This window comes from Leopardus geoffroyi, chromosome C2, assembly GCF_018350155.1.
Source record: "Leopardus geoffroyi isolate Oge1 chromosome C2, O.geoffroyi_Oge1_pat1.0, whole genome shotgun sequence".
Lineage (NCBI taxonomy): Eukaryota > Metazoa > Chordata > Mammalia > Carnivora > Felidae > Leopardus > Leopardus geoffroyi.
This window is the reverse complement of record NC_059333.1, coordinates 79,567,205-79,579,446: the sequence shown is the minus strand read 5'-3', so window position 1 is coordinate 79,579,446 and position 12,242 is coordinate 79,567,205. Positions and strand designations below refer to the sequence as shown.

The window sequence follows — 12,242 nt, the reverse complement described above, 5'->3', positions numbered from 1 at the left end:
ATTACATTTGGGCTTGGGTAAATATAGTGGCACATTAAAATTAAACTCTGGGTTTGAGTAGATTCTGCGATTCATTTCACAGTGTCTTCCTTTTGATTTTTAAAAAATGCATGTCTGTAATTCACATTTATTGTAGAACAGTTGAATCAAAAGGAGAGGGAATAAAAGGAAGAAAAAAAATAGGACCATGTGATAAGTGCTATTCAGTAGCCCACCTTTTTCCTCACATGATATGTCAAAGTTTTTCATGTTCTTCTCCCAGATACTCCATGACTCACTCCCTCGCTAGATTAAGTCGTTGTTCAAATGCCACATTGGTTAGGCATTTCCTAACCTTTCTCTTGAAAATTGTGGCATTCCACCTCCACCCTAGTACTCCCTTGATTTTCCTTGCTCCGTATTTCCATGGTGCTAATCATGATTTGATATTATGTTTTCTTTAATCTATTTTTTAAGTATTCTTCTCCTTCTGATAGAATATAAATTCTGTGAGTCCAGCACTTTTTATATATTTTTTTGTTCTTGTTTGATTTCCACCCTCTTGTCTAGAATGATTTCTGACACATAAGAGGTACTCAATCAATGAATAAATTGATGTCAGTTCTAGATCAACATCATCATTTTGATGGCTACACAGTTTACCAGTGTGTGATTAACCACAGTTGGTTTTTTTTACCAGTACTTCATTGATGAACATTCTGATTATTTCTATTATATTTCATTGTGATGGAGATTCTTTAACATGCTTCTCTATGTAGTCCTCAGTCGCTTCTTTGTAGGATAATTTATTAAAAGTAGTGTTGCTGTATCAAAGCGTATACACATTTTTAAGGCTTTTGACACCTGTTGTCAGATTTTCTTGAGAAAAGTCTTATCCTGAACATTCGTCTGTTTATATATGAATAGCATATGAAAGTATGAATTTTCGTATGCCATCATCAATAGTGCGTTTGTCACTATTTTTAATCTTTGTTCTCTCATTTAAATGATGTTGCCTTGAAAATTAAGTACTATAAGAATCAACCGTTTGTGTGTTAGTTAAGCAGCAGAAAATACAATGGAAGGAATAGAAAGGTGAATTTTCTAATGTATAATAAAAGCACGAACTCCAAAAATGTCAAGTGTTGGAGCTGAAGAATTGGAATCACTTGGTTCAGGTGACATGTCTTCTCATTGACAGATGAAGATGCCTCTTTTAATGGAGCTGGTGGTGTTGCCATTTGGATGAGGAGGACAGAGAACCAAGAATGCCTAGCCTTGCCCTCATAATTATCCCCTCTCCCAGAGAGTTCTTAAAGGGGCTGAATACTCAAGGAACAGGAGCAGAATGAGAATATAGGAACCCACTTTATTAATAGCTCCACGGGGCTTAATCGCTCTCTAGGACAGAGGTCACACTGAGATTGTACACAGGCTTTGGTTCTAGGAATCAGCTGGCTTTTTATCCTCTTTCTACTGCAGACAACATGGTGATTAGATCAGGGCAATTCCTTTCATATTTTTAGCTACAACCAATGGATCGTAAATAGGTTGAGAAGTCTGAGCGGTGTTGCATTAAATGAGACTTATCCTTGATGTTGTTTGTTTGTTTGTTTGTTTTTTTTGACCTCTGCCATGTCCCAGTATTTCCTGGTGGTTTTGAAAATCTTATTCAGCTCAATATTTGCAGGTGACACATTTCTAGGTACAGAAAATTTCTCTTTGGTTTTGTGTATACATGTGATTTTAAAAATAGCATATGATTTCACTCAGATGAGGAATTTAAGAAATAAAACAAATGAACAAAGGAGAAAAGAGACCAACCCCGAAATAGTCTCTTAACTACAGAGAACAAACTGATGGTTAACAAAGGGAGGGTGAGAGGGGACGGGTGAAATAGGGGATGGGGATTAAGAGCACACTCACCGTGATGAGCACTGATTAATGTATAGAATTGTTGAATCACTATACTGTTCACCTGAAACTAATGTAATACTGTATGCTAACTATACTGGAAGTAAAAAATATATATGTATGTATATAAATTGGTAAAATAATGGCAGGCTAAAATTTTGTATAATGAAAAGTAAATTTCTTTTCCACTCTTGTTCCCTAGTGGCAAAATTAGCTTCTTCATAGAGGCAACTTGCTGTTAACAATTTCTTAGGAATCCATGTAAAACATACTTCATGACAACACAAGCATATATGTCATCACACAAATGATACCATTATCCATTTTGTCCTATACCGTGAATGCCTCATTTTTTAAAAAGTAAACTCAGTACCAAATATGGGACTTGAACGCACGATCCCAACATCAAGAGTCACAGGCTCTATTGACTGAGTCAGCCAGGTGCCCTGAGAATGCTCCATTTTTAAAGTATTTTACTCAGTGTGCTTTCTGGTGTAGTTTTCTTGGTGGCAAGTGTGTTTAATATAAAGAGAAGATGGCGTTGAGGGTGAAATTCCAAAGGGTCTTTAGTTGCTTTGTTTTGTAATAAATTGCCTCTCTGAGGAGAATGCTATAAGGGTGACACAACTCAGTCACCTTACGGAGGCTGCTGCTCCTGTCACGTTTGCTTTATCTTCTGCTCACCGTCTTTACTCAACCTATGCAGAGAGCTTTGCCTTCTCAGACCTGGCCTCCTGCGTAGGCAGCTGAGTTGCCGTCTTGTGCATAAGTGGAAAGCAAGAAGAATCGTCACCTGTTACGTAGGCATTGTACAAGTCATATGGAAATTAGATTGGTGACACTTCAGCTGTGGGTTGAAACCCATTTGTGGGTCACCGTTACTTCAATGGTGGTTATTCCACTAGGAATAACCAACACTTTTGAAATAAATACATATAATAGAAGTTTCAATGTGCATTCCATGTGGTAAGTATGGTTTCATGCGACCCTTGTTTCAGATATACATGTCCAAGCAGGTAGTATTGCAGCTTGATATAAAAGGTTATTTCTTTGCTCTGGGTTGTGGTCAAAAAAGGTTCAGAGTCACTGTTTTAACTGCTTTGATCTGCAGAGTCACACAGGGAAGTGGATATTGTTATCTTCATTTCATAGGTGAGGTAACCTGACCCTGAGATGGTAGCATTGCCCTTTCTCAGGTAAAGGGTAGAGCTGTGGCTTGTTTTTCAAGTTTTTAGGCTTGGCATTTTGTATTCTTTTCTTTTGAACATATTTCCATGCTCTATTCATTACTGTAAACGGAAACGAATAACTGCTTTTACTCAAAGCTTACGACTTGGTCACTGTAATTGTATTTTTTCACATGTGTGTGCGTGTGTGTTTTCCAGCCCAATCTCTTGTACACTCATAATTTAAATACTTAACTTGGGAAGTCCCTAAGTGGTTTTATTTATATGTACCTTAAGGGGTTTATTTCCTTAAACAACCAAAAATTATCCCCATCAGAAAGTTGGAGAAGCAACAGTTGCCAACCCAAGGAGACGTAAAGCCATGTCCCTCCATGTACTGTGCATGGATCTGCGTCATCATCCCGCAAGCATATTAAAAATGCAGAACCTCAGGCCTCACCCCACGGCTGCTGAATCAGAGTCTGCATTTTATCTAGATACCCTTGGCCATTTGAACATTGACATTTGAACAACATGTAAGGCATCAGGCCATTCAACCAAACAAACATCAATTGAGTGATGAAATGGCTTCTTATATAGTTATTCAGCGTACGTTTACTGAGAGTAGCCCAAACTTTATGCCAAGATGTGGAGATAGAATGAGAAATTATAAGTGGGCTCTATTGGTTAGGAGCTTCCATTCTCAGTAGGAGAGAATGGCCATGAACATCTAGGTGCAACCAAGTATTAGAAATGCTGGTGAGGCACAGACGGGCTACTGTGTGAATCCCTGTGTATGTGTGTAGGTTTACATGGATGTTGGAAGAAGAAAAAGAATGATGCTTTTTTAGTTTTTTTTTTGTTTTTTGCTTTTTTTTAATTATAGTAAATGAGTTCAGACTTCACTGATGATCTGAGTTTAATTATTCCTTTGGGCTTTTCACTACAATCACATATAACCCTTAATTTGTAAACTTCTTTGCTGGTCAGTTCTTGTTATTTTTTCCCCCTCTGATGGGGGCCTACCTTTATTTCATGAAAGGATAAGTGAGTTTTGCATTCAGGTGGATAGATGCCTTTCATATATGCCCAAACGACGTTACTAGGGCAACTACTCAGCTCCTAGCAGGTAGCCATATATGCTTCTCAATGCTATTGCCTTTTTAGCCCTATACTGGGAAGGGTAGCTGGAGAAAGTATGCATCCCTGGGTACTTGGGAGATTTTCCTCAACTGGCTTTTCAAGTTAATGATACGCATTACAGGCTATATGGTGAAAGTAAGTTGACAGAAAATAGTATTTGAGAATCGGGGCTATATACTTTTGCATGATTCACCCTTTAACTGACCCATGGTGCTACCCCTGACAAAAAGCAAAAATCTGTTGACTATTAGCTGAATTGTTTGGGATGATATGGAGCAAATTAAGTGAGATACTTCCTAGCTTCTCTCTAATGCAGAGTGAGGATTCGTTTCTAGCTCCATATTTCACTAGCTGTGTAACTTCAAGTAAACTATTGTACCTGGCAAGTGAGAGATAAATGTGTGTTGCATGTGAGTAGGCTTTGGATGGTGAGGAGAAGGGAAAGGAGGAAAGCAGGTGTAGGCTTGTGGTTCTGACTACCCTCCTTCTTCTAAGACTAGATGTTTCTGTCTTAGATTTTATGGATCCCTGCATTGTCCAAGTTGCCTGATTGGGGGGGGGGTGTTCTTTTTTGGTTTGCCTGTTTGATTTATTCAGTGTCCCTGTAATTCATAGGGTGTGATAGTTCCATTTGGATTTCCCTGGCAAGCAGAGAGGACAGGCCATGCACTAATGTGAAGGTCTACAGCTAACCATTGCTAGTTGGAAGTTACTGCAGCTGATACATGTTTTTCTTTAGGAGGGTCACCAGCTAAGCTTCAAAGTCAGACACCCTTTCTTTCTTTTTTTAATTTTATTTTATTTAGAGAGAGAGAGTGAGACTGAGATTTGGGGAGAGGGGGAGAGAGAATCTTAAGCAGTCTGAGCACAGAGCCCACTGAGGGGCTCGATCCCATGACCCTGGGATCATGACCTGAGCTGAAATCAAAAGTCGGACGCTCAACTTACTGAAGCACTCAGGCGCCCCATCCAGATGCTCTTTCATTGTTTGAAAACATCTGTAAGGATGGAAAGGTTCCCCTCCCACAGCACACACATACACAAACACACACACACGCTCCCACATGCACACACACACACTCTGTTCTTTTGTTCTTTCCATTTTGCCATCTTACTTAAACATGGAAATATGACTTCTCTCTTAAGTGGATTTGTTTTTGCTGCAACTTAGAAGCATTTTCCTTTGTTTAATGGCCTATTAAAATGGTGACCCATAAATCAGAAATCTTGTAATAGTTCTTAGTCTGGTTTAAGGTAATTATTAAGAGCTTTTCATTCCTACCAACTCAACTAGTTATGGACTAGTCCACAGGACCTATTTTCTATCCTTTATCAATGTGTGTATCTGTTTTTTACACATTTTAAAATGTGAGCTCCACTCTAAAGAATGAAGGAAGAAGCCTATGATGGTCGAGCTTGAAGAACTGCAAATTATGTGATAATTATTATAAGCTTATTACTAGAACTTTTAAAAATCTTAATCTAATTTCAGCCTAGAATAAATAGTCTAGATCTTGGTTGTTTTCAACTCATTTCTTTTAAAAATGCATTGTCTTCCTTTTCACCCTCCCAGGATTGTCACCAACTTGTGCCTCACTATATATTTAATTTTTATGACAAAAATTTAGTTAGGAAGGTATACAGTTGACTTTTGAATGGTAGAGAGCTAAGGGCATCGACCCCATGCCATTGAAAATCTGCATATGTCTTCTGACTCTCCCAAATGTTGACTACTAATAACTATTGTTTTTTTTTAATTTTTTTATTTGTTGGGGTGCCTGGGTGGCTCAGTCGGTTAAGCATCCGACTTCGGCGCTCAGGTCATGATCTTGCAGTTTGTGAGTTCGAGCCCCGCATCGGGCTCTGTGCTGGAAGCTTGGAGCCAGGAGCCTGCTTCGGATTCTGTGTCTCCCTCTCTCTTTGCCCCTCCCCTACTCACACTCTGTCTGTCTGTCTGTCTCTCTCTCTCTGTCTCAAAAATAAAATAAAACATTAAAAATATTAAAAATTTAAAATATTTAAAATAAAACATTAAAAATATTAAAAATTTAAAATATTTAATATTTATTAAAATATTAAAATTTTAATATTTTTAATGTTTTATTTTATTTTTGAGAGAGAGAGACACTGTGTGAGTGGGGGAGGGGCAGAGAGAGGGAGATACAGAATCTGAAGCAGGCTCCAGGCTCCGAGCTATCAGCACAGAGCCCGTTGTGGTGTTTGAATTCACGAACCATGAGATCATGAACTGAGCTGAAGTCGGACGTTTAACCGACTGAGCCACCCAGGCGCCCCTACTGATAACTGCTGTTGATCAGAAGCCTCACCACTGATATGAACAGTTAGATGACACATATTTTGTATGTTATATGTGTCATATACTGTATTCTTATAATCAAGTAAGCTAGGGAAAAGAAAATATTAAGAAAATTATAAGGAAGAAAAATACATTTATAGGACTGTACTGTACAAAATTTGTAAGTCAGCCTATGTAGTTCAAACCCATGTTTTTCAAAGATCAACTATGGTTGGAAGAGACTGCAGAGACAACCAGTTGTATTTTTTATTCTAAGACTAATTTCCTGAGAATGTGGACTATTCATGTCCCTTTCACGGGCCTCTGTTTCTAACTTTATAATATGATCTCCAGATTCTATTTACTTCTTATCCTGTTTAATGCTCTGACATTTCTCTGTGACATAATAAAATGTGGTAAAGGATAAGAAGGTGCTCAGAAATTGTCTTTTAAATTATGCATGAAGACGACCTAGGTCCAGATAGAACATTTGGACCAGAAAATGAGGTTGAGCACTAGAATTTAGTAAGACTAGTCTCCATCAACCTAGACCTCCTTCGCTGATCACTCAAGATCTCATTGTGAGCCCTTTTCTTGTATGTTTTGACTTTCCAAGGCAGAAAACAACTCGGTGACAATTCATTTTTACTTAGCAGGTGTTAAATATTTTTCAGTGCAGTGTTTGGCCAAAGGAAGGTCAAATTAGTCTCTTGATTCTGACTGCACATTAGAATCATTTGGGTTTTAAAAGAATACTGGCACCTGATGCCTTCCCCCAACTCGCTTTCCCCCATCCCCAAGATACTGATTGCAATTGGCGTGATGGAGTTTGGGCATTGGCATTTTTAGGAAACTTTCTTGGTGATTCTAGTATGTAGCCAGTGTTTAGAACTACTGGGTAGAGTTACTGAAGGTTTATGAGACTTATAATCATAATAAGGATATGGACAAAGCACGTCCCTAGTTGTGCACACCCAGAAAAGTAAGAGAAATAGAAATATTTCTATATGACATCAGTCATTTAACCTTTCTAATCCTATAGGGTCTAAAATAGGAACAATATAATACTTGGCTGAAATGCAGTGGTTCTCAAAGTGTCGTCCCAGACCAATAGCATCAGCATCACCTGGGAGTTTATTAGAAATGAAAATTCTCAGGGGGCACCTGCATGGCTCAGTTGATTGAGCATCTGACTCAACTTTGGCTCAGGTCATGATCTCACGGTTCGTGAGTTCAAGGCCCGCATCCAGCTCTGTGCTGACAGTGCAAAGCCTGCTTGGGATTTTCTCTCTCCCTCTCTCTCTACCCTTTGCCTGCTTGCGTGCTCTCTCTCTCTCTCTCTCTCTCTCTGTCTCTCTCTCTCTGTCTCTCTCTCTCTCTCTCTCTCTCTCTCACGCGCGCACACACACACACACACACAAATAAACAAAAATTAAAAAAAAAAATAAATGCAAATTCTCGGGTCCCACCCTAGACCAACTAAATCAAGAACTCTGAGGGTGGAACACAGCCATCCATGTTTTACCAGACCTTTCCGAGATCCTGATGACCTCTATAAATTTCGAGAACCATCAGGACGGAGGGTTGTAGGACTAATAGGTAGCCTATGAAAATCTTAGCACAGTGGTTTGGTGCATGGTGGGAGTCTAAAAAGCAGAGTACTCTAAATATAGTGTATTTCACTGCTTTGTAGTTTGAATATGGCTGGAAGCTAGATTAGACAGCTACTCTTCCAACTTGAAGTCTGTTATTTCTAAGGCAAATAGGGGCCAGAGGAACCATCAGACAATGAATCAAGGTGTATCAGAACAATGAAATCCAAGCCATCATCCTTCTTTTGTGCAGTTTAGATTTTTTTTTTGAAGGCTTAAATCATGGTATTTTGGTTCTACCCAAAAGCAACTCATTGAGTGACAGAAACTCCTGCCCTGCTGCTAAGTGTTGAGCAACTGAAATGCAAGGAAAAGCTACTTATTCATTAATATTACTTATTATTGTTATCTAAAATATTATTTTTAAAAGAAAAAAGGCAAACAGATTTTTTTTAATGGAAGTTTCCTATTCCTAATAGAATTTCTTGCAAAATATTTTTAAAAATTTCCATACCATGAAGCCACAGAGCTTTTAGATTTATGTCTGCACCTCAGACCTTAGAGATTAGGTGCTCTCTTCCAAAAACACGACATTGGTATGCTCTTCTCGTTGGGCAATGATGTTGAACTTTCTTGATAGGCTCACCCCTCATCACTTCCTGCCTGGATTGTATATAGATTTTGATATCGGAGGTTTCTTATTCCCCTTTCTCCTAGTCTGCCCTGCTTGTGCTTTTAGATTAGTCTTTAGTAAATCATACTGCAACCAAATGTTTTCTTGTCAGAAATGCTTGATGGCTCCCCACCGCAAGCATGATAAAATTTGGACTACTTACTAGATGTGCAGCACACTTAAAGAAAAAATTGTTTTTGTCACTGCACTTAGTTTTATTGTTCACTAGTATTCTTTTACATCCCTATATTTATGCTGTATTATGACTCGCTCCTTATTCTCTAGGCCCTAGATGTTTTAAGCTATGCCTTTGTTCCCCTGTCTTTCTGCCAAGAGTGGACTCGTTGGTCACTGTGAACTGCTGTTCAGGGGCAGTTTAAATGTTCTGGTAAAAGCCTTCCTTGTTGCTCTACCTGGGCATAAGTTTTCCTTTTTCTTAGCTTCCAGAAGAGTTCGTTTCTCCATCTATATAAATTGTATCTTCTTTTTCCTTTATCTGTGGGTACATTTTTTCTGCCTCTGCTTGATGAAAACTTTACTGAGGGTAAGTACCAAGTCTTACCCACCTCAGCAATTCACCACCCTGAACACCTTCCCTGTTCAAGCTAAACATATCCAACTCCTCCTCCTGTAGGCTAGCTTTTATTTCACTTCTAAGTATCAACTCCTGTCCTTATTCTTCTCAAAATTAAGGCTACCAATTTAACTGAAGGGAACTGTAATAGGGAATACTTGCCATTGAGACAAAACAATGATGTGTCAAGGCCAATTAAAAAGCAGTAAAATGCCAGCAAATATATGTTTTTTAAGAGTCCTACAAAATTGCGTCTATGTTAATTTCATGTATGCATTTCCTTTTTGTAGGTGATTTTCTTCCACCCCCACCTCCACCTCTAGATGATCCTGGTGCTCTTCCGTCTGGCTCTGGAAACTTCCCTCCTCCACCACCCCTTGATGAAGGTGCTTTCAGGGCACAGGTAAGATCTGTGGTGGAAGTCATGTTAATAAACCATGCTAGGAAGCTCATGAATTCAGTGATTGTTTCTGTGGTGGATAAACATTTATCCAGAGCCTAAAGAGAGCTTTACAACTCACAAAGAGCTAAGGTACTTTTAATGCAACACGCCCCACTGAAGCTTTGCAGAGTTCTGCTGGCTTGCATTCTGAAGCCCTAGAAATCCTTTCACCTACTAATTTTGTTCTGAAACTGAAAGCCATTTTTTAGGAATTCCATTTGAGAATTCCACATTTCCTTGTTATCCCAGGGACCAACTGTGCTTTTTTATTGCCTCCTTTCTCTATCCACAAACATTGCATTCTGCGTGGGTAAGAGTGATATTTTAAGGCTCTGGTTGGTCACTGTGGGTCCTAATTGGCCAGCAACATCTTTCTAGCAAAAGCGCCAGCAAACCTTCTTGGGATATTCTTTTCTGAGCGGGGTCAAGTGGGGTTAGGGATGCACATTATAGGATGTATCGATCTTATACAAGTGCTGTGCTCCAGGGAGTGATGATTGCACGCAACCCACGGCTGGAATCAGAAGCAACAGTGGAAGGACTTCTCAGCCTGTAACCTTGTAGAGGCACGGGTGACCAGATGCCACAATTTAGGCAGCTAACTGCTGTTCATATCAGGAGAGAAAACTAAATAGCAATGTTATAGAATCATGGTTGTCTTTTAGGGGTGATGATGCTATTATAGATATATAGAAGGAAAAATATATATCCAAAATATTTGGGGAGGAAATTAATGGTGTCTGGTAGTTGCTTCAAAATAATAAGAATAGGGAGCTAATGAGCGAGAAAATAGGTGAAGGAAAGATTAGTGATGAGTTGGTAATTGTTGAGTGTGTGGAGGGAGGTTGATTCTATCTGTATTTCGTCTACATTTACATATGTTTACAATTTCCCTCAGTAAGCTTTTTTAAAAAGATTTTAATGTTTGTTTATTTTTGGAGAGAGAGAGAGAGAGAGAGCGAGTGGGGGAAGGGCCAGAGAGAGAGGGAGACACTGAATCTGAAGCAGGCTCCAGGCTCTGAGCTGTCAGCACAGAGCCTGACGCGTGTCGAACCCACGAACTCTGAGATCATGACCTGAGCCAAAGTCAGATGCTCAACTGATTGAGCCACCCAGGCTCCCCTCATAGTAAGTTTTAAAGAAGAAAAGCCATGGGAAATCACTGCTTAAATGGTTCAGTCCATTGTCTGGCTTTCTTTCACCTAAATTTCAGGTTGGGAGAGACAAAGGAAGAAGTGATTCATTCATTCAGCAAATATTCTGTGTGCCTGTGTGCGTACCTTTTATAGCATGAGAATTCTGTAGTGAAAAAGACAGACAGGATTCTACCCGCATGAAACTGCCATGTTAGTAAAACTGGTGGATGTAAACAAAATAGGTACATTGATTACGAAGAACATTAGAATGAAATCAGGGCTGTGGGTTGGAGGAAAGGGTGATCCAGCGGCCTTGCTGAGTAGGGGACACCTGAGCAACGATTTGGAGTGGGGAGAAGGGAGTAAACCATGTGAGTTTCTTGGGAGTATATTTTCATATGTTAGAACTTAAGTAATAGAAGAAGCTTTTTGTACTATTGAGAAGTTAAAATTAGTGAGTTCCAGTTATAACCAGTGGCCTCCAAGTCCGTTTGGAACCTAGATTTTTCAAAATCCATTAAAAATTTTATGTATTAGATATATATATCGTGGGTTTCCTACAAAAATCTTGATTTTCCTATAAAATCTTGCTGATAAAATGTTGTAAGCTAATAAAATCAAAGCTCAAATGCCACTAATGGATAGGAATCCTACAAAGTTTATATTTATTTTATGCAACAGATAGGTCCCTTGGCAAATAGAAATAATATGATCAATTTTCCTTATTTTTAGTCATCTTTTATTAACAACGAAAAAACAAAAAAACTCTTAAATTTGTCTTATATATACCTTTGCTCTTATTTGGTTCAGGGCTATTCTTTGCATATTGTTGAATCTATGTAATTAAAAATTTCACTTAGTCTATTTGCTCTCTTGGAACGTTATAGAAGCTATTTTGTTGCATTTTAAATCTTCAGTTCTTAAAAGCTTGTTTGACCTTGTGACAGAAGACTTGTTTGTTCTTTGAACAGCTTATTCTAGTTACGTGATTCTCAACAGGTCACGCTGAGTCCGATTTTTCTCATAATTAAAAGTAAGGTAACTGTCTACTACCTCTAGTAACCAAATGAAATACAGATGGAATTGAAATTGGCAAGCTATAATGGCTGTCCAGATATTTTGATGTAACTATCACTCTATAAAAATAACAACAGTGGTAATGATAAGGCTTTGCCAAAAGGTTTAATGAAGAAGAATTCAAACATGGGCTTTCATAAAAATTACAAAAACTCTTCTCCTCTATGGACCTTTCCTGATAAATGTACCAAAACCATGACTTTGTTTTTTATAAGGAAGGAAATAAACAAAACGCCGGTTGCCATGTTGG

General features: G+C 38.6%; 1 protein-coding gene across 6 annotated transcripts in view; it reads left to right on the top strand.

The window, feature by feature from the left end:
* The window catches only part of LOC123611099 (LIM domain containing preferred translocation partner in lipoma), a 680,366-nt gene that overhangs the window by 290,750 nt on the left and 377,374 nt on the right, over positions 1 to 12,242 (top strand). For all 6 annotated transcript variants that reach the window (XM_045502614.1, XM_045502618.1, XM_045502617.1 and 3 more), the window contains one exon: positions 9,628 to 9,740. In XM_045502614.1, coding sequence (XP_045358570.1) covers positions 9,628 to 9,740 — 113 coding nt within the window. The remainder of the gene's footprint in view (positions 1 to 9,627; positions 9,741 to 12,242) is intronic.